This window comes from Amphibalanus amphitrite, unplaced genomic scaffold (genome assembly GCF_019059575.1).
Source record: "Amphibalanus amphitrite isolate SeventyFive unplaced genomic scaffold, NRLGWU_Aamphi_draft 000219F_arrow, whole genome shotgun sequence".
NCBI classification, from domain to species: Eukaryota; Metazoa; Arthropoda; class Thecostraca; order Balanomorpha; family Balanidae; genus Amphibalanus; species Amphibalanus amphitrite.
This window is the reverse complement of record NW_024881714.1, coordinates 288,475-309,405: the sequence shown is the minus strand read 5'-3', so window position 1 is coordinate 309,405 and position 20,931 is coordinate 288,475. Positions and strand designations below refer to the sequence as shown.

At 54.6% G+C, this 20,931-nt stretch overlaps 1 protein-coding gene across 4 annotated transcripts in view; it reads left to right on the top strand.

Annotated features, from left to right (window-relative positions):
• The first annotated feature begins 2,255 nt into the window (after nt 1-2,255).
• Nucleotides 2,256-20,931, top strand: part of LOC122385425 (liprin-alpha-1-like) — a 53,510-nt gene continuing 34,834 nt past the window's right edge. For 3 of the 4 annotated variants that reach the window (XM_043373683.1, XM_043373682.1, XM_043373681.1), the window contains exons 1-2: nt 2,279-2,315; nt 5,747-7,371. In XM_043373683.1, coding sequence (XP_043229618.1) covers nt 6,102-7,371 — 1,270 coding nt within the window. In that variant the 5' untranslated portion in view covers nt 2,279-2,315; nt 5,747-6,101. Of the gene's footprint in view, nt 2,316-5,746; nt 7,372-20,931 lie in introns of all 4 variants that reach the window. The other variant, XM_043373679.1, reaches the window with a different exon arrangement.

Here is a 20,931-nt window from a genome sequence, read left to right as displayed (position 1 = left end):
ACAGGTTTGTGCTGCATGAAAAAATCATGCCTCATTTGTTTTATCGTGCTTGTATACCAATTATTCAGCTTTTGGTAGCCTATAATTACTTATTCATTTGTTATTCAATTTTTAAGAATGCCTGAACTTTCAGCTACCTACTGCACACTCGACTTTTCCAAATGAAATGCCTTCCCAAACTGCTGGAGATTATATTAGTGTATTTCAAAATATCACTTATATTTAAACGGACCGAACGCCGCTGTCAAAAATCCAAGCTCACTCACCTCGTTAATGTTTGACCGGGTCTTGAAGTCACTGTAGGTATGTGTTAGAGCGAGATTTATGGTAAAATGTTCCCTGAAATCCACATTCCGTCAAGTTGCACCTCCATCATTGCCACATTGAACCGACGATCGATTCTGGCCACATCAGACCTACCCATTATCCCAGCCCGCCTCTCATAAACCACGGCCGTCCGGAGATTCACGACCTCACAGATAGGGGTGCCAATAGCCGGGCTGGAAATGAGCAGCCCGCACCCAGAACGGGTGTATCCTGTTCGGTCTTTGATCGCTCGCGATGAATTCATCCTTGAGGGCCAATCGGTGTCTGCGCTTGGCGGTGACGCTAGCGCCACCTTCAGTCGGGGAGGTGGCCCGTGCCCGCTCCGAGCGGGCCCCCGCCGAGTCACGGATAGGGACAGAGTACCGTCTCTCCTGACTGTCTTAGACAGCTAAAACAGACACTCAGCAGTGGCTGATATCGTCAAAGGAGTGCACTTTTTGGCTGGTGCCAAAATATGTCCAATGACTTATAAGTCTCAGTGCTGTTTAATAAGTGAGGGCTACGGGACTAGAAGTTGACCAATATGGACAACGGACTGACTTTGACCTGTACATTCAACTCCTCCCAGTATTCGCTGAAATACGGTCGTGATTACCCGCCTTGACACGGGATTGACCGTTTCAATTTTAGTCATGCTCACCTGTCTGTACACGGAATTTACTAAAACCTACATATAACGTAGTAGGTACCTATTGTATAACTTACTGCTCTGCTTCGCTAAGTTTAAATTAAAAAAAAAATCCATACGTTTTTTTTTCGGTGACTATTATAAGCAATTTTGGCCGGCTGTAAACTATAGACATTTATTAGTGGCTAACGATTAAGCAACATATTAAGCATGCACATGCTCCTATCCAACCACCGAATCATGGGTCTTATTTTTATGTACTCAAGTGTCCAGTTTCATTACGTAAGACGTAAGTAGGTATTATGAAATAACGACTTATACGTATTGCATGTGAAAGAATTAGGAATTAAAGCTCCCCTGTACTCCAAAACTGGTCTTAAAAGCTTATCATCGGGCCACTGTTCAAAGGGACTTCTTATACCACCGTGAACAATATCGAGGTCCTGAGAACTTGAATTCTTATTGCATGTTTTTGGTGGCTGTTGCTGAGCTTAATTTACGATTTACGACTTACGAGTGTTAAAACATCACATGAGGTTCAGGTGGCCTAAAAGCGATATGGCCTAGGTAGGATATGTATCATTTATCATGATTCGGGAAACACAACGAATACAGGCTATACAGCCAAAGCCTGGTTATAAGCATTGGCTGTCTCGTGGTCTCCACTGCACTGGCCTGCTCAATTGAATGTGCACATGAGAGCGATTCGTGGATGTCGTTAATGGATTTCCGTCGTCTGAGCTTGTTTGCAATCTGAAGGTCGTCCCCCGCTTCCGACAAAATCGACCGAACCGTGCAATCACGACCAGTCATGCGACGGTTGTATTCAATGATCGATTTCCAGGAATTCGTAACATCGATGTCATGGTCGCAAGTAGAAACCACTGCTGTGGGTCGGGCACACAGAAGCGACGGGTCAGGGTTTGCTACCCACTACTCCATTCTCCGGTCCCTGCCGCCGGGCTGCCGTGCTCGTCCCACCGCCGCGCTGCTCGTGACCCTTTGTGATGGTGCTACACCGGCGGGCGGCCCCTCAGATCCGCCATTTCCGGCTGCAGCCATGCACGACCCGCCCCTCCCTCCCCTCTGTCTGGCGGCCCTCTGCAATCTGCACCCCATTCACCTCCCCCTACCCGCCCATTCTGTCCCGCCCCGTCGGGCTCAGCAAGCGTGTCGTGCGGCACAGTCTACCTGGCCGCCGCGTCTTGGTCGCCATGGCAACGTGCCACGGCTCGGGAAGCCACCTGCCGGCCAGGTCGGCCGCGTCGCGGCACCGCACCCCCAGAACCCGGCCGGGCCAGTTCGCTCGCGCGTGCCGGCGTTGGAGGGTGGTGTGCGAAGTTTCGGGTTGGTGTGAGAGGTGTGGTGCGATTTGGAAGTGTGAGGGTTGTGCTGACGAGCAGAGTGGCTGTGCTTGAGGGAGAGGAAGCTACACCGTGTGACCGACGTGCCAGCGAGGCCGGCGGTCGGTGCCGCGGCGACCGACGAATGTCGGCCGCCCGCAGATGCGTTTGCGTGCTAGTTATTTGTGGACCCGGCGACGACGGCGGCGGAGGCGGCGTGGCACAGTGTCGTCCGATTTAGGTTCAGATAGGGAACTAGGGCGGGGCGGGGATTACGGTTCCCGGGACTGCCCCAGTCAGACGCTCGGCTCCCGGTCCCACCCACCCATCGAAACATGTCTCATTTGGAAGATTTCTTATCCTTCCGTCCACTGGCATTTTTTTGCCTATTCACAGGAGAGCTCCTCTCCCTCACCCCCAGGAAGCACCTTCATTATGTATTTGCAAAATTAACTTTGGCAATTGGCATGGTGCTCTTGTTTCATACCCTGGCCACAGACTGCGCTGTCGTCCCTCCCCACCTCGTCTCGCCACAATCCAGTGCGGCCCTGCAGTTCTGTTTCTGATCAATGGCCAGCATTTTACCTCCATGCTTTCTGCAGCAGACAGGGACGGAGAACCCTCGTAGCACTGAGTACCCTCCATTTCATCTCGTTTCTGATCTGCCATCATTTCCTGCTCTCGCTCCCAGTGGACGGTCGCTGGGTAGTCGAGTATCGCTGTTCGCCGTTCCTCCAGCCGCAGTGCTGGGTCATTTGTCAGCTCGTGCAGGCCGGTCGGCGTCCCGTCCCGACTCCACTGGCCTCGCCGAGGGTATCTGTTACTGTCGGCACTCTCCGCTCAGCCCGCTCCGGACCGATGATATCGTCTCTCAGCACTCCATCGTCCACAGGCCGCGCCAACTGTCCGCAGCAAGGCACAGACCGCGGGCCGGACCAGTTCCCGAAATTTCGACATTCGTACTCTGCTAGCAGGTAATCCTGTTTCGCCTTCATTCAGAAGGTGTCTTTTGTGCTTAAGCACTAATATGATGGCAATAGGAACACAAGAAAGCTTTTTCGCCTGAGTTATTCTGCACTACGCTATTCGGCGAATGCAATGTCTCCCGTCACGGATGCTCTATTTCTCCCATATGTCTGTTGTTATCACTCGTTTTTCTGTCTCCCTGTCGGATTACTTCTCTGTGCACCCGGTAAAATGAACCGGACCGGCATGAAACCGTCCGTGGACTGGTCAGGAGACCATTCACGGACCGAGGTTGGGCCATCCACGAACTGTCTGGACCACAGTAACGACACTGACGGGACCGCAGTAACGACACCGACGCTCTTAGTTAGCCCTCGAGCGGCCTGCAGAGGTCGTCAGCGAGCGGGCCGGGCGGGGCCAACAGAAACAGCCCGCGCTGATGGCACTCAAGGCTCGGTGACCACGACGATGGCCGTCTGCACCGGCGACTTCTCCACGGGACGGTGGACATGAGAGGCCCGGTGCCGACCGCGCTGCGACGTTGTCTGACCGCCAGAGGCCAGTCCCCGCTGTCTACACGGCGGTGGAGCATCCGTCACACACCCATAAACGTTCACCCGTCTGTCTGATTGCGTCCTCACAGCTGGCGCAAATCGATTGACCGTGCGATGGACTCCCGACAACAAACGTCGAGCGCGACGAGTTTGCGATTGAAGCCGCGTCACGGTAAGCACTGGCCGAACGCGAGCCGGTGCCAGAAGGCCGTCTACCCGCACTGTGAGCCATTGTCCGGGAATGAAAACACTGGCCGGTTGCCGACGCGCCTGTGGTGCCGGTGGCCACGTCATCGGGGCTACCGGTCAGGCGGTGAGGCCGTGACTCCAGCAGTCGCGGAGGTCTGAGGGACGACGGTGCTCGCAGGGGACTGAGGTCAACGGGGACTCAGAATACGGCTGCCGCTGAGGGGAGAGAGACGTGAATTCTTTTCGCGCGGCTGCTGAAACATGAACCGTGATGTGTGGTTATTCTTGGCTAATGGCTATGTCTGAGCTCTCGAATCGAGTTGGTGATACGACTGGCTACAGCGGAATGAACCGTGGTCTCTGGCTGACTGAATCGCGGTCCCCAGCTAGCGGGTAGAACTAGAGTGCCCGGCGCTCTCCACCACCTGTGGCTGGTCCTTCTCCGTGCTTCTCCTTAGATCGTTCGACCGTCACCAAACAGCTATTTGGAAAGGCCAAGGAGGCGTTAGTGTACCCAAATGGAATTCACCGAGGAGTGTCTACGCACGTCAACTCCTGACTCATCAGGTCGCTTCCGAGCCCTTAGAATGACTCGTTGTAATGGGTAGCATGCTTAGAACATTCCTTGCATTTTATTATTTACGAGAAGAACAGTCTTTTATATGGATTGCTACATCATTTCTCTTTATTTGTCTGTCTGGCAAGTTGTCCACCTTGTTTTCCTTCTGCAATCGTTTTGATAGATTAGCCCGTTAGCCCCAGCTGTTTCGTGCAGACGTTTTGTAATAATTAGTCTCTCAACCATTTAATCAAAAATGTGTCTCCTTTGTTCAACTGCTAACATTTCCGTGCCTGCTCTTGTTCTAAGCTCCGGGGAGTCACCTGTTTGAGGAGTTGGCAAAATCACCTCTCCCTCGGGGCTAACTGGCCAAAAGTCGTTTGTTCCGCGAGCCGCTGGCTCCCGTGTTGTGGCTTGGGGATAGCAACTTGTTCAGCAGCGTCAGAGAGCGGTCGATCCGGAAGATAGACAAATAAGGTCGATTATATTAGTCCTCCGTTGACAGAGGCTGCTCATGAAAGTTATTTATCCATCCTAGTGGGTATTTATCCTTCATACCTACTCATGTTTATAAGCTTTATTTAATTAAATCAGTCTTCTACATAAGTAATGCGAAATGAATGCTAAAACCAAAGTAGCGCAAGAACGCTTTCACCAGATACATAGCTTGTAGCTGCGGGACGGACTGATCCGCGGCGCCGTTCCAGGCCAGCAGCCACAGGGGCATGGGCATCCACCCGGCGATTTTACGTCGCTAATCTCCCGCTTATCCTGGTGCCAGACGGGCGCTTTGCGAAATAAGTTGCGCATCTGCACTGGTCGCCAATGGGACGATAATCCCTGTCCACATTCCTTGTGGTTCCATGCAGATAAACAGCGACCCCGGCTCTGCAGCAATCCGGCTGAGTCATTAATGCGATATAAATCGGGGAGATTTGCGATCAAATGTCGCCCCGGCCACTGCTGTCGCTATTTGACGGCGATATACGGGTGTCCCGGCGGCGAGCCGACGCTGTCGCCGTCAGATTGTTCGGTCGATAAGTCACAGATATTTCTACACTTTCGGTGAATATGCAGCTCGAGGGACATCGTCTCCCCTCCCCCTCCCCACCGCCACCCCTCCCCGCCGCCGCCGCCGCCGTCGTCGTCGCCGCCCCCGCGCCCCGCCCCCTCTGACGAGGCTCCGGCCGTCGCCAGCGTCACACAGTCGCGCGGCTGCCAGCAGCGCGGCCCCGACGTCCGACGCGTCCAACGCCGAGCAGAATACCAAGAATACGCGCGCGGACCGACCAGCGCGATGTAATCGGACAGTGACGCCGCAGGCCGGCCGAGAGACCGGTGGACGCCCAGCCGGCAACCTGGGGCGACACGTGCGCCGCCCAATCGATACGGTGCCGCGGGCAGGCCGCCATCTGATACCCGACTTCCCGGCCTCTCGGCGGTGATCCAATGCAGTCCGTGGACGGAAGGCGGCTTAGATGAAGTCCGGCAGTGATCTGTGAGTGACCGAGGACCGTCCGCGACGATCGAGCGTCATGGAAACTATCACCGAGGGGATCGTGACAGCCAAGAGCGCTCACGCGGCCTCGGCCACGGCTGAGAACGATCTGGTGTCTCCGCGCAGTGTCGTCAGTCATGTGACTCGTTTGGTGATTGACGACGATGGCGACGTGGTCTCCAAGTCTGATGGGCGGAACGGCGCCCCCGGGGGCGGTTCCTCGTCGGATGGTGTCGCGGCCAGAGGTCTGAAGGTGCCCATCGTGACTATCACGAGCGACACAGACGACGATGAAGATGGAGAGGGTACTGTTCAGACTGCCGTGCTCAGCTTTCCGACTGGAGTAACTGACTATATTCCGAGCGTCAGTGAACCCTCCAGTGAAACTAAAACCGGCAGCGGTTCGCAGAAGGCAATGACAGGTGCCGATGGTGCTGTAACTGCTGGTACTTCGTCAACAGCAGTCGGAGCTCAGCCCGAGCCTGCCACTGCTACGAACAGGGATGAGGCCGTTCAGCCAACAATGGCCACTGGCAGTAGAGACAGTGCAGTGTCCTCAACAGACGCTCCGGCAACTGAGGCCGAACCCACCGTGAGCAGTGCTGAGGTCACTATCAGCACCAGCGCCGTCACCAGTGTCGGAGACAGCACCAGTGCCATCGTCAGTGTCAGTGGGAGCACCAGTGTTGGTGAGAGCACCAGCGTTGGTGAGAGCACAACCGTCGGTGGGAGCGCACCAGATGGTGGGACCAAAAGTGCTAGTTCCATTACCGATATTAGTGGAAGCGCAGGCACCATGTCTAGCGCCAGTGCCAGTGGGGGCACCAGCTCAATCACCATTGTCACCAATGTCGATGAAGACACCAATGCGGGCTGCATTCACGGCGTCACCAGCGCCGGCGGAATCACCACTTTCAGCACCTTCACCGGTCCAACCAGCAAGGTCAGCTCAACCACCATCAGCACCACCGGCATCACGTCCACCAGCACCAGCAGCACCAGGACGAGCGTCAGCACCAGTCCGCTATGGACCAGCCCCAGCACCACCTCCAGCACCAGCACCACCACCAGCACCACCACCAGCACCGCTGTGCCCAGCGGCGTCACCGCTGCCCCGCCGGCCGCCCGCGCCCGGGGCTACGCGGGGTACGCAGGCCGCGGCGGGGGCGGGGGCGGGGGCGGCAAGCTGCCCTACCGACCAGGTCGGGTCGCCACGAGGGCCGTCTCGCCGCCCTCGCCGCCGGCGGTGGGCGGCGGAGGCGTGTTCTCCCGGGCGTTCGCCAGGCACAACAAGGAGCTCGCTCACGGTAAGGAACCGGTGGTGATGGTATCGGGAGAGGGTGCTACGAGCGGGTCATTGCTATTGTGGGGACGGGGATTCCTGAAATGTTGGTCGTCTCCGGTTCCACACATGGCTGTTGACGTCGGTTAGAAGCTGGACTGAGTTCTAGAAAGAGTTTTTAGTGTGCAATATGCATTCGTGCTTGTTTACCTTACCAAAGATCCGATGACAATTATGTCATTACGTTTTGTCAATGAAATTTCCTCCCATTATTGGTGCCCCGCACTTTATTGTAGCTGCACTTGATTTCCTCTGCCAGGTGAGCAGGGAACTCAAAGAAACGTTAATTTTCCCGACCAATTATGCTTTTTACTCTCTGGCATGGGCCAAATAAGTATTGTGCATCGAGCGGAAGATTTGCATGATGAACCTCTGAAGTATTGAGACACCTACTGGCTACTGCGAAAATGATTTCAATTTTATTAATTATTATAACAAAGTAAAGGTCTCTCTGATGCGACGTTGGACACGAACGAGCTCTAAAGGCTTTACCCGAGTTACATACTGACTTTGACAATGAGGCGTTAAATCCTCCGTGCTCAGGGGTGTCGATTTTTCAAAATGGTTGGGGGTGCTCAACCCCTGCACCGGGTGAAAGATTGCAGCTTTGCCATGGGGCACAACCATATAGGGTTGGTTATCCCCATAAGGTACTGAATACTGATAATGCCGAGATTTCCACTAATATTTCCCAAGGACAGAACGTTCTTCTTGAAAATCATTCCGCTCGCCCTAGTACTTGGCTACCTTATTACATAAACAATAAACATCTTTCCGAAAAAAGTCGTATATTTGCCGGCAGTATGGCAGCAGCCCCGGCACCTCTGTTAAAAGGTGACAGAAACCGATGACGGCGATTAGCACCGGTGCAGCAGTCGCTGCGGTCCGCAGGGACGGACATTGCGCGGAGACAACGGTAGCTACGATGCTCTGGCAGTAATTAGACGATCACAATAATCGCTGAAAAAATGAAAGGTGATCGCATTTGGATATTTACAGGTTTACGATTTTCCTCAGTGGCGTAGCCAGGTGGGCCCGTGAGGCACGTGCCCCCCCCCCATCAGGTTCAGGGTCCCCTCGGGTTATTCGGGCCTGAGGGGCCCTGCGGCGCCAATTGGCCGATAAGGGTCCATGTTGACCATATTTGGACTCAGAAGGGCCCCACAGGGCTCGTAAAAAACACCTCATGGGCCCACAAGTATCAACAATAAGATCTCCATAAGGGCCCAAGCCAGCCTCTGAGGGCCCCTTACCGGCCTCGGAGGGCCACTTGCCGGACTCTGGGGGTCCTAACCGGCCTATTCCCAGCCAGCAAATTTGGCCTTGGCCGTAGCTGGTTTTACTCTGGATAGCTCAGGTATTTGCTCCGGCTAAAGTACGGGCAAGGTCTGGGGCTCTACTGGAGCTGACACGATACCGGAGCTCGCCCGCACCACAGCCGGACTAATGCCGCATCAGCCGTGCCGTACCTCCACCGTACTTCAGCCACAGTAAGCCAGAGCAGCTATGAGGCAGCCGGACTGGTCGTAAGGGAGCCGGACTTGAGCCGTGGCAGGGAGCCGGACTTGAGCCAGACTTGGCGGTCCGGAACCATACCAACCCGGGAGCGCTACGGCCAAGACTGGCTAACCGGAATAGAGCCGTATCGACCCAAACCCCGGCTCCGACGGCGTTCCTTTTATACCGGCCCGAGTCTGGCATGTCGGAGTTGCCGGGGCAAAACGGACTTGCGCCGAACCAAATTGCTGGCTGGGTTAGGGGGCTCTGGGAGCTCTCTGGGAGCTCCACACCCGCCTGTAATAGCCCCACACCTATTTCTCTGAGGGCCCCTATAACGGCGACTGTGAGGGCCCTCACCGGCGCCTCTGAGCGCCACACCGGCGTCTCTGAGGGCCCCACACCCCTAATTCTGAGGCCCCACACCAATGAATATAAAAACCCCACATGGGCGGTTCTGAGGGCCCTTGTCAGTTATCAGCGACCCTGACGGTCACACACAGGTGACTCGGAGGGTCACAGCGGCGTCTGAGAGCGCCATGCCGGTCTCTGAGAACCCCACAAGGCTCCTGATGGCACCGGTGACCTCTTGATATCTTCTTGTCGGCCTATGAAGGGTCCGTTCCGTAACAGCAGTTCTGAGGGCCACACGCGCGCCTGTGATGGCCCTAAACCAGTGTCTCTGAGAGGCGAGAGCCCCCACAACGGCGCCTGTGAGGGCCATACATTGCCATATCTGAGGGCCCCACACTAATGCCCCTCTTAAGGCCCTATATCGGCGGCTTTGAGGGCCCAACATCGTCGCTTCTGAAGGCCCCACAAGTGCACATGTGATGGCCACCCACCGGTGACATTTGAAGGCCCCACACCGGCGACTCTGAGGGCCCCATCGGCATCTGAGCCCGTGCCGGTCTCTAGAGACGACCCCACAGGGTTTCTGAAGGTACCAACGGCCTCTGATGGCACTTTGCCGGCCTCTGAGGGCCCGTCGCCGGTCTCTGGAGCCCCCTGCCGGCTTGTAAAGGGTACACGCCATCAGCTCTAAGGGTCCGACACCCGCAGGGGCGGATCCAGGAAAACTCCAAGGGGAGGGTCATGAATCGAAGTGGTGCCCCTACCTATACCCAAAATTAAAAACTCAACGGATTTCGTCCACTTCATTTTGGTGGTGCCCCCATTTTCAGTTTTTATTTTTATTTTTTATTTTTAGTCAGTATCTTAACTCTTAGCCACAACCACATTTACCAATTGTAAGCAAGTACATATATATGAATGTGCTATGTGTATATATGTTGTGGACGCTGAGTAGTGAGTACTTACCAGGAACGTTATCAGGTAAGCAAATCGTTGTCAGTCCGACGAACTTGACCCTGGCGTCTAAAGGGTCTGTCCTTGACACTTCAGGCTTGTCAGGGGCACCAAAGTCCTTCCAGGGACACCACAAACCTGTCAGGGGCACCTACGGCCTTGTAGGGGCGCCACAGGCCCGCCAGGGGCACCACAGGCCTGCCAGGAAGCAGGGGCACCACAGGTCTAGCAAGTATACACGACAGGCCTGTCAGGGGCACAACGGGCCTGTTGGGCCCATGAGCACCCCTAGGGGCAGGGGCATCACAGTCCTTCCAGGGGCACTGCAGGCCTGTGAGGGGCACCAGCGGCCTAGCAGGTGCACCAGTCAACACAGGCCTGCCAGGGGCACCACCGACCTGCCAGGGGCACCAGAGGCCTGCCAGGAGCACCACCGACCTCGCAGGGGTAACTTGGGCCTGTCAGGGCCCAGGGGCACCACGGGCCTGTCGAGAGGCACTTCAGGCTTTTCAGGGGCACCATAGTCCTCTCCGGGCACAGGGGTAGCAGGGGCACCAGAGGCCTGCCAGGGGCACTACAGGCCTAGCAAGGGCACCACTGGTCTATCAGGGGCACCACGAGCCTGTCATAGCCAGGCATCTCAGGCTTGTCAAGGCCCAGGGGCACCACAGGTCTGTGAGGGGCACCAGCGACCTAGCAGGGGCACCAGTCAACACAGGTCTGCCAGGGGCGCCACAGACCTGCAAGGGGCACCACAGACCTGCCAGGGGCACCAGAGGTCTGCCAGGGGCACCAACGACCTCGCAGGGGCACCTTGGGCCTGTCAGGGGCACCTTGGGCCTGTCAGGGGCACCACGGGCCTGCCGAGGGGCACTTCAGACTTTTCAGGGGCACCAGTCCTCTCCGGGCGCAGGGGTACCAGCAGCCTAGCAAGGGCACCAGAGGCCTGCCAGGGGCACCAGCGGCCAAGCAAGGGCACCAGAGGCCTGCCAGGGGCACCACAGGCCTAACAAGGGCACCACAGGCCTGTCAGGGGCACCAGAGGCCTGCCAGGGGCACCACAGGCCTAGCAAGGGCACCACTGGCCTGTCAGGGGCACCTCAGGCTTGTCAGGGCCCAGGGGCACCACAGTCCTTCCAGGGGCATTACAAGCCTGTCAGGGGCACCAGAGGCCTAGCAAGGGCACCACAGCCCTGCCATGGACACCACAGGCCTGCCAGGGGCAGCACAGGCCTTGCAGGGGCGCCTCAGGCCTGTCAGGGGCACCACGTGCCTGCCGGGGACACTTCAGGCTTGTCAGGGGCGTTACAGTCCTGTCAGGGCCCAGGGGCACCAGGCCCGTGGTGTCCCTGCTAGGCCTGTGGTGCCCCTGGCGGTCCTGTGGTGCCCCTGTCAGGACTGTGATACCCCTGATAGGCCGGTGGTGCCCCTGGCAGGTCTTTGGGCCCCCGGGCCTCAAGGGGGGGCCATGACCCATGTGACCCCCCCCCCTTGGATCCGCCACTGGACACCCGTCTACGACGGACCCACACCAGTGTCTTTGCAACTTAACGTCTTTTTACGCCCTTCTTCTTAAGACTAACTTTTACTTTCTTTACATCTTTACTTCATGCATTGTAAATTGCGTAATTGTTTTATTTTTAGTAGTGAAAGACTGCGGAACCAATTATTTTCCTCAAGCAGAGTTAGTGGGAGTTTTTGAGGGACCAAATCATTGGGGATGCTAAACTGGAACATTTGGGGGTGCCCGGAAAACCATTGGGGGTGCTCATTTGAGCATTGGGGGTGCTGCAGCACCCCCAAAGGTATACAAATCGACACCCATGTCCGTGCTATTCGACGAAGCGCAACAGTAGTTACGGTACAGACTATGGATACGTCCTGTCAAGTAAAGGTAGCTCGTGTAAAATAAACAGTACAATGAACAGGAAACTATTCATGCTTGGCAACAATGTTTGACGTTCAGGAGAGGGGCTGATATCTCCGGGAAATATCCGTCGGAGAAAGCAACAGTTTAACGACGAGACATTGAACAGCGATTCTATAAAGAGCTTTAACAATACTGCATAGCAAGTATGGTAGTGGTGAATGGCGGCTAATATTTTTTACGGCCTATATAACGACACTCCAGCTTGCAATTTCAGCATCATGTACAAAATAAGTAGCACGCATTCTTGCAACGTTGATACCGTATTTGTTCTGCCCATGCTCATTATCGGCATTTCCCCCTTTTTATCGATGTGGCCTGATGCCTGTCATGCCCAATATAGCCTGACGTCTAATGTACGAGTATGGGCTCGGCCCGGCCTGGCAGCCTCTCCCACATCGCCGTCTGATCGATCCACGTTACGGCGACATTACCTTACCGGCCTCTGGGAGCGTCGACCGGACCGGTGACCGTGGGTGGGTCACCCCCGAAATGGTGCAGAGGAGCGGCCCGGGACAGCAGCGCTCGGTATCGCCAAACTTGGTGACGGTGTCGTCATATGGGTGCCGAGTGCAGTGACCGTGCTGACCGGTGGAGAGGCAGGAGATTCATGCGTTCTTGGTCAAAGCTGAACATGGTCGAACATAGAACTCATGAGCAAATATCGCTAACCGATCGTCCGTGGTCTGTGTGGTAGGTACTTATCAGCACTGTGTAATATGTATGGCGTACCTATACGCCCCGATCACGAAAATGGTCATAATGCGATTTGGATCGTCTGTTGTGCCAGCATTATACCCAGGATATTACTGACGATAGGTCCTTTCACAGGCCATTTATTATGTAATGTTATTTTGATAGGCATAATACCTACCACCCACCATCCCTCGCCTTCAGCATCGCTATGTTCCTGACACAGTTTTTTAGACCGCCCATTGATTGGCCTCTCATGCGTAAGCACCCATGAACGATAAATCCCCACATGACCTAAACATAACCATCAACATCACTCACCGGTCTTATCCCGGTGCTGGATGGCCCAGCCGCCGCCCCTGACATCAGCCCCGTACCAAATTTATACCGTTAATTCGCCGGCGAAGCTGCCGGCTCTCCAGTCCGACTGGTCGCTCTGATATCGCCGTTCGGGCAGAGATATTGGCCAAGGCCTCGGTGCGGGCCCGGAGTGAGCGCCGCCAGCTGCCGGTACCTCCAACTGGGGAGGGAGGGAGACTGCCGACCCAGCCGGCTGCAGAGAGCTGATCGCCCGCGGCCTGCAGACACCCCACGGGGGGGGGAGGGGGCATACGAGGAAACGGGTCAATGTCAGCCACCGGCGGCGATGACGTCACGCTGTGGGTCGTGACGCCGCGGGGTGGGGGCACGGATTTGCCATAGTGGTCGGTAGCTGTAATTGTTTTTGTACCTGAGAAAGTCGCCCTGTTTAGTCACCGGCGATTGCTTGCTTTCCTTTACAATAAGCTTTTGGTCGATGCCGGCCTGTGAACTATCGACCGCTTGATCGGCCGGCACAGCTTTCCTGTGAGCTTTCATCAGTATGCTAGTTTGACAAAGTAAATGGTAGAAAAAATCACGGTATGACAACGTGTTCGCTATGACATCGTCTCACACCAATCTCAGTTGGTAAAGCCGTCCACTTTGGTCAGTGGTCACAAAAGTGGCAGTGCCTCCTCCATCCAGCTCCTCCACGAATTCATGGGCCTCTGCACCACCCGGGGCCCCGGATCGAGAGCAGTTCCGGCGGGTCGACCCCGTATCGATACCTATGTATGACCTGGCGGATCACTGACCTGAGCTGTGACCACCTTCCGGCCGGTTATGGTAAGCGGGCCGAGTCGCACTCGTTTGCACTGGAGGGAAAACGTGACTGGTGTCGGACAGACGCAGCGGGCAGAACACCAATCGATCATATCAGCGCGTGCTACATGACCTCGTGCTCAGAGAGTCGAACATGCAGATTATGATGGAGAACAAGGTCACGGCCCGCTCACGTTGCCGCTCGGCTGAGCGGCGGGCGGCGCGGGGTCGGTCGGCCGGGTCGTGCCCTAGGCGCGCCGGCTCTCAGTCGACCGGCATATTGTGACAGGCCACTGTATGTGGTGCCAGCGGTGCGTCGGGCGGCACTCTCCTCTCCCTCCCTCCCCCCTGCCGCTGGGTACTGTCGAGAGGGACGCACCGCGTCAGATCAGGGTGGCCGCCGCAGCAGAGGGGACGGCGCGGCGCAGCGACGGACGCCTTATTGATCTTGGCGTGACCCGGCTGTCGAGGTCGACTCAGTCGGCCCGTCTGCCGCTGTCCAGCTGTGCACCAGATCAGGTCATCTCACCTCTCCGCTGGCAGGCGGAGGGGAGGATTGGGGTTAAACGACGGAAGGCCGTCCGAGGAGAGACGTAAGCTGTTAAGCAGGATCGGTGACTCAATTGGACTGTTGTTCGTCTTGTGTCAGTTGATGCGATTTTAAAAACTTTTTCATGTTTTGGACGATATTGATCGTTTCGACGGTGTTTATTTTGTTTAGGATCTTCTCATGTATGTATATTCCTGTCTGTCACTGTCAAAGGCGTTTTCCAATGCATCCGCTTACAAAATAACACACATATGTCCTTTTGCAAATGAACTTCTAAAAACTTAGCCTTTTTTGGTAGCAAAATATTTACGTCCCGTGTTTATCAGAATGTCATGCTGACAATGCCCTGTACTTTAATTTCTGCGGATGCAGAGCGCCTCTATCGCTCGACCAGGAAGGATGATGCCGAAACATTCGTTCGACTTCCTTGTCAGTTGTTTGTTGGAGCTGTTGCATACAGGTAGCTGACAGTATCAGAGCCTAAAGGCCACTAATCCTACATGGCGACAGCAGTAACCGCGGCTATACGACGTCAAACTTTGACAGAAATCTCATGAAACCGACAGAAGTTTGCACGACTTTCCCATTCGTCAGCGTTCACGGGCTGCGAGATGGGGCTTCAGCATCGCTGCTACTGCCGCCACGTGTCCTAAGCTATCGTAAAATGTGCTGGAACTTGAGCTGGTAAGTGGTAGCTAATGATTAATCCTAAAGCAATGGTTAGAAGACCCTATGTTGCTATGTAAGTTGACCTTAAGATGCAGCTTTGGTAAAGGTCAAACATTTTTTTTGTAGGTAAATAATAATTATTCAACGTTTAACATGAAGAATAAATAGCATGAACGCTATTTATTCTTCATGGCATGGATGTGATAAATATTTGCGTCGCATATCGCCTGACAGCTAAACCTTCTCCTCTGAGCAGCTCACCACTACTGGTCCGACGAAGGTCTGTCGACCGCCACACCGCCTGTCCATGGGTGGTCCATTCCAGATCAGAAATACCATGGTCCAATAATTAGAGACGGTATGCGCCTAATTAGTCCTCAGACGAGCAGCGCGAGATCGCTTCCGGGATCCATGAGAACCGTGACATTCTCTCTTCGAGCCCGGAATATGGTGATGAGGGTCTGTCTCGATGTCACTGATGTCAAGGCTGGCGATTCTTTTCCACTTTTAGTGGCTTTTCGCTACACCGAACGGCCGTTCCTTCAACAAGAGAGGGTCAGGACCTCGTCACGCACAGGTTCGTTCCACCCCTGCCCCTCCTGAACCGTGTTACGTCGGTAATTCGACCTGGGAAGACCCTACCTCTTTCCTCCGCTTTGTCATGCCAAGACTGGTTTTTGGGGCGGCGTTCCGGTCGGCAGTTTTTCTGCGCGTGCACGCTTCAGGGCGTTTCATTAGGATCTCTTCTGCGTCGCCGACTTCCTGCGCGCACGTTTCGCTATGCTGGCCTCCCATTGTCGCGAGCTGGTGTCGCCCGTGCCGCGAACAATCGAACAACCGCCCCGCCGCCGCGCCGCCGCCCGCGTAGCTCCCATTCATCCTGTTTACGGGAGCCGGCGAGCAAGTGCGGCCGGTTCTCGCGGTGACTGGCCGGCGGACCGGCAGGGCTGGCGTCCAAGTGAACGACCAAGCCGGGCCGACGAACTGTCGGAGCATGGCCAATCCTCATCGATCGACAGGGTTACCCTGGTCCCCGGTCCCCCGCCTGAGGCGGACGCCGTGGGGACAGAAGGGGACGGAGAGACTCGGTCCTGATTGTAATCGGGCGAGGGCGGATGTAGCTACCCCGACCGGCTGACGAGACGTGCCGGGAAACGCAGAATCGCCAGACTCAGAGGAGTTGAACTAGAGAATATAAATATAATGAAATCAGATGCAGGCTTCATGTGCGTGATACATGACTGTTCAAAGCTAGCTCCATGTTACGAAATATGACACGGTACTGAACAAGGCACAAAACGGGGTAGGTAGGTAGGTGCGGCACGCGACCAGACTCAGGGACACGGCACGAAACTTGTTCAAAGGTCACGAGACTTGACTGAGACTCGCAATCCACGACTCAGAAAAAGGCACAAGCTTTGGAGTTCCTCGAAAGTCGTGAAGACCCATTCACCCATGGTATCCCGTCGTCTGTGCTGTCTATCCCGTCAGGCTGTTCGGTGTTCAGGTCATCGTCCGTGAATGTCTGGAACGCGATGAATGCCATTAAGGTCGGGATGACGTCAAACCTCCGGCGTACGGCGTGGATTTTTTCATTATCGCGAAGAACGATCGGCACCGCATGACTGGAAGAACTAAGACGGATTCTCAGCCCGCGTCCGCTAATGAAGACGCTTTTAACATCGCGAGTTTCATTGTTTGATTCTCCGGTGAGCAGCATTTTCTGTTCCGCATACGAGCTGAGGCATGTCCCAGTTATTTCTACACGCGGTTCCGCTGGCACAGTGCGCATCAAGGTTGAATCATTGCCAAATGTCTGTGAATCATTAGCCTCTCAGACTCGTATCAACCTCGTGTCCCAGAAAGCGTGGCCGGTCGTTGAACCCTTGAAACTTCATGCAGAAACGCGGATCTGTTATCGATGGTCATGCACCCCTTTACCGATACTTATATCCTCCATTATCGATAAGGATGCCATTCGTTATCGATTGTGATGCCATAGCTCACCATTAGACCTATCATCGGCCACTGGTGGGCACACAGCTTGACGTCGGCTGTTGCCAGATATAAGGCGAAAATCCGGCATAACCGTCTCTGCAGTGAGCTTTGGTAAAGGATAGAACGCCACTCTGATACCTGCTGGATGCAAGCTGTGGCTATTGCAACCAGCACTTATGTGATAAGTGAGCACTTATGACAACACCTGTGAACACCTGGAGTTTGCAATTCTGCAATTATCTGCACTCCGTAGATTTATAAATGAAACCATAACTATTCTACTGGTACGTCGTAGTTGGGAATGCGGTAAACAGATGTTATCTGAACCTTCTGTTCCACCACTGCAGGGCGACCGAACCCCTCGCCGAGCTTTCTTGTTTTATCCCGAGCGCCAGCAATCGTCTTATTCAATCTTAAGCCGGACTGTTTCGCTACTTCTCAACGACAACCAGTATCATTCTTTTCTGTTTCACCCGAATCTCATTCAAACTCCATGCGGACGTCCCGGCCATATTCAGGAAGCCGTGCGCGCCGGTCGGCGGTCGGCACATTATTCTGACGGGCCGGGGCTGGCTGAATTATCGGCTATCATGGCCCTTGTTCTGGCGCTGGGCCGTCTGGTCGGCTGTCGGGCCGCTCGCGTCTGACCTCTGTGACCTTCTCTGGCGGCAACTTCAATCAGACGAGGTAGTGGGCGGGTGACCGGTCGGAGCCTCAGGGGGGGGGGGGAGGGGGGAGGGGCACCGCCTCATTTCGGTGGAGTTTACAGGTCAGACCGATGACCCCTGATTCCTGACCGTCGTCGGGCATTGTTTAAGTTGACATTTCAGACTCCAATGAGCTCTGGGCAGGCAGATTCGGACAGATTCAGGTTTGGCAAGAATAGCCAGTAGTGGCCAGAGCGCATCGGACTCGGGCGTGCTCGAATGGAGAGTTTGTTCAAAAGTTGGCGCTGTCAGACGGCAAAAGTCTGAGTAACTTTTGTTTCACTGTTGTGTTGTGTGTCACTTGACCTCTAAAGTTCAGGGACATGCGCGCCACAGTAAACATGGGAGCCGATATACCACCAGCAAAATTAGGATACACTCTTTCATGACACTGATACTCGCTAATCACGTATGCCTAATTTTTGCTTCATAAGATGTTGAATGGGTTTTGCACTATTCTGTCCATCCAAGATGTCTATATCACCCTTTGGCATCCGTGATCCTGATCGATCTATCAAACCCAACCTACGTGATAACTGCTAAAAGCAGGGGATGATCATTTGCCTTGCGATGACAGTTATCGCGGTACAAAGTCGCTTTTCATGTCGCTGTCTCTGCTGTTCTTTTTGTGTGTCTCCCTCTGTCAGCTTATCTCTATAGAAGTCGCCTGACATTAGCTCCGCTTTCTGGCCTGATGGCCTTATTTCTCATCATCTGAAGCCATGCCTGTGATGGCTGTGCCGCGGGATGTCACGCCCACAGCCAACAGGAGCAGTCGGACCAGGATGTCCGGTCCGACACAGAGGTCAAAGGTCGGTGAGAGCACTAGGATGGGCCAGGGGTCCGTCAGATATCGGTCACGGGTCGGTCAGATGATTAAAGATTCAGAATTTTCACTTTTTATTTTGCCGAGAGATCTACATATTGATATCATAGACAAAAGCATGGGCTTCGGCACCGCTCTTGGCTCTCGCCGTCTCCCTCTCTCTCTCTCTCTCTCTCTCTCTCTCTCTCTCTCTCTCTCTCTCTCTCTCTCTCTCTCTCTCTCCCTGCCTCTGTCACCGCCTTTGCTCCCGCCTCTCTCACCGCCTCTGACACCCATCTCCTCGGTCACTGCCGCCTCTGCCGTCACCGTGGCCGGTCTATTTCTGCTTAGCGACGGCCGGAGGTCGGAGGTGACGTGACACGCGCCCACTCCGACACGCTCTGACACTGTGTCACGCCGTGACACTGTGTCACGCCCTGACCGCGCCCGGGTCAGGTGACGGACCCAACAGGCGTGCCTTTGATTGGAACCGACACATCAGTGAGCGAGCAGTCTCTCTTGGTGTCAGAATCAGAGGCGTGGCATGGTCACGGTGTCGAAATCGGAGACCTCGTTTGTCTAAGTTCGGCATATTCATGTAGAAGAACGTATCTATAGGTTGTGAATGGCGTCTTTATTTACGATTCAACATTGCTATTTCTCCTCCGAAGTTTATTGAATCGGATCTTACGCATTGCTATAGTGGTGAAACCATTTCAACAAGTCGGACTTGATTAATTTATTTATTTATTTCGTTTGTATTCTTAGTTTCTCTCTCTCTCTCTCTCTCTCTCTCTCTCTCTCTCTCTCTCTCTCTCTCTCTCTCTCTCTCTCTCTCTCTCTCTCTCTCTCTCTCTCTCTCTCTCTCTCTCCTCTCCTCAACCTCTCTAAAGCACGAATCGATGGCTTCTCTTAAAATGTGATTCGATTCCAAATGCAGCCAGCAGGGCTCGGCTAGCCTGAGCCATAACCGAACGTTTTCGCCAAGCCATAATGATGCAACGTTTTATCAGTCGGACAATAGTCAGAAACATCGGGTCAGCATATGCCCGCTACTTCAGCTGCATTATGAACTATAATAAACGGCACCACTGTCCACAATAACAGGTAATCGTGATTATATCTATGCAATTTTCACTCAACACTTAAGCCATCTGTGTGTGGTCAAACATTTTTTTATGACTTCCGAACGTGAAACAGCGTCATTGCATACATTTATTTATTCGCTACGTGATGCATAACAACAGCACTCTCATGTGTACAGATTGCCGATCTCCAAAACACAGCCGTTATAAACACTGGGCGGTCTGTAGCGTTTCTGTCCTGTTTGACAGTCGTTTGGTTTGGTTGATCGGCGCCTGGGGATTACTGATTGGGCCTGGAGCTGATCGGACGCGCTCTGCCTCAAAAGACACCCCCCGCCCCCTCGGCCCCTCCGCCCACCGCCGTGAACCATGACGAGAGACAAATCTCAGTCGGTGCTGCGCTCTGCTGCACAGTAACATTTGGACCTGATGGTTCCTAGAACCGGCCATCAGAGACTTATCGGACTGTCAGCTCGATCGGCAGCTGCAAGAACTCGACCCCGTGGTATTTGTATGCGGGAGCGAGTGCCGCCGAGACGCGTACTTTCCCGAACTTGAGTGGAGAATGCGGTGAACCTTGGCTGATTTTGTCCGTGACGACGTTGATTTTGTCCGTGACAGTGACGGTGACGTTAACGGTGGAGCGTATCTTGACTATTGGTATTAGGACCAGCAGTTGGTCCCAGAGGGGTCATAGATGCTGTTCGGTGTCATTCCCCATCCTCTCGGACATCGATTACGGAGGTGACCTCCCGACTGACCAGCATACCAACGGGCTGACTTTCCCATTCTGACTGGAGTGGACACTGATCGACGTACGGAATTTAGCTGAACGATGCAACAATCACTTTTTTACAGGTACCACTGATCTCAATGCTCAGAACACCCTTCACTTCTCAGCCATCGTGAGTTGCGAGCATCCTTGTTGCCACTTGCCACCCCCTCAGCCCCAGCAAGCCTGTCAGCGAGCGCTCTTCTTTAGCTCCAATCTCCAAGTCGTTTCTTAGGATCCCGTCGTTGCTTGTTGGGGTACAGAACCGTCAAAGGACGAACTAGCATTGATGGGGAGGGAATGCATCCGAGTCTTCACCGCTCACCGCATGAGATCGATGTGACCTTGCAGCGCCACCACAGCTCGATATCGGAGCCCATCGGCACCCATCG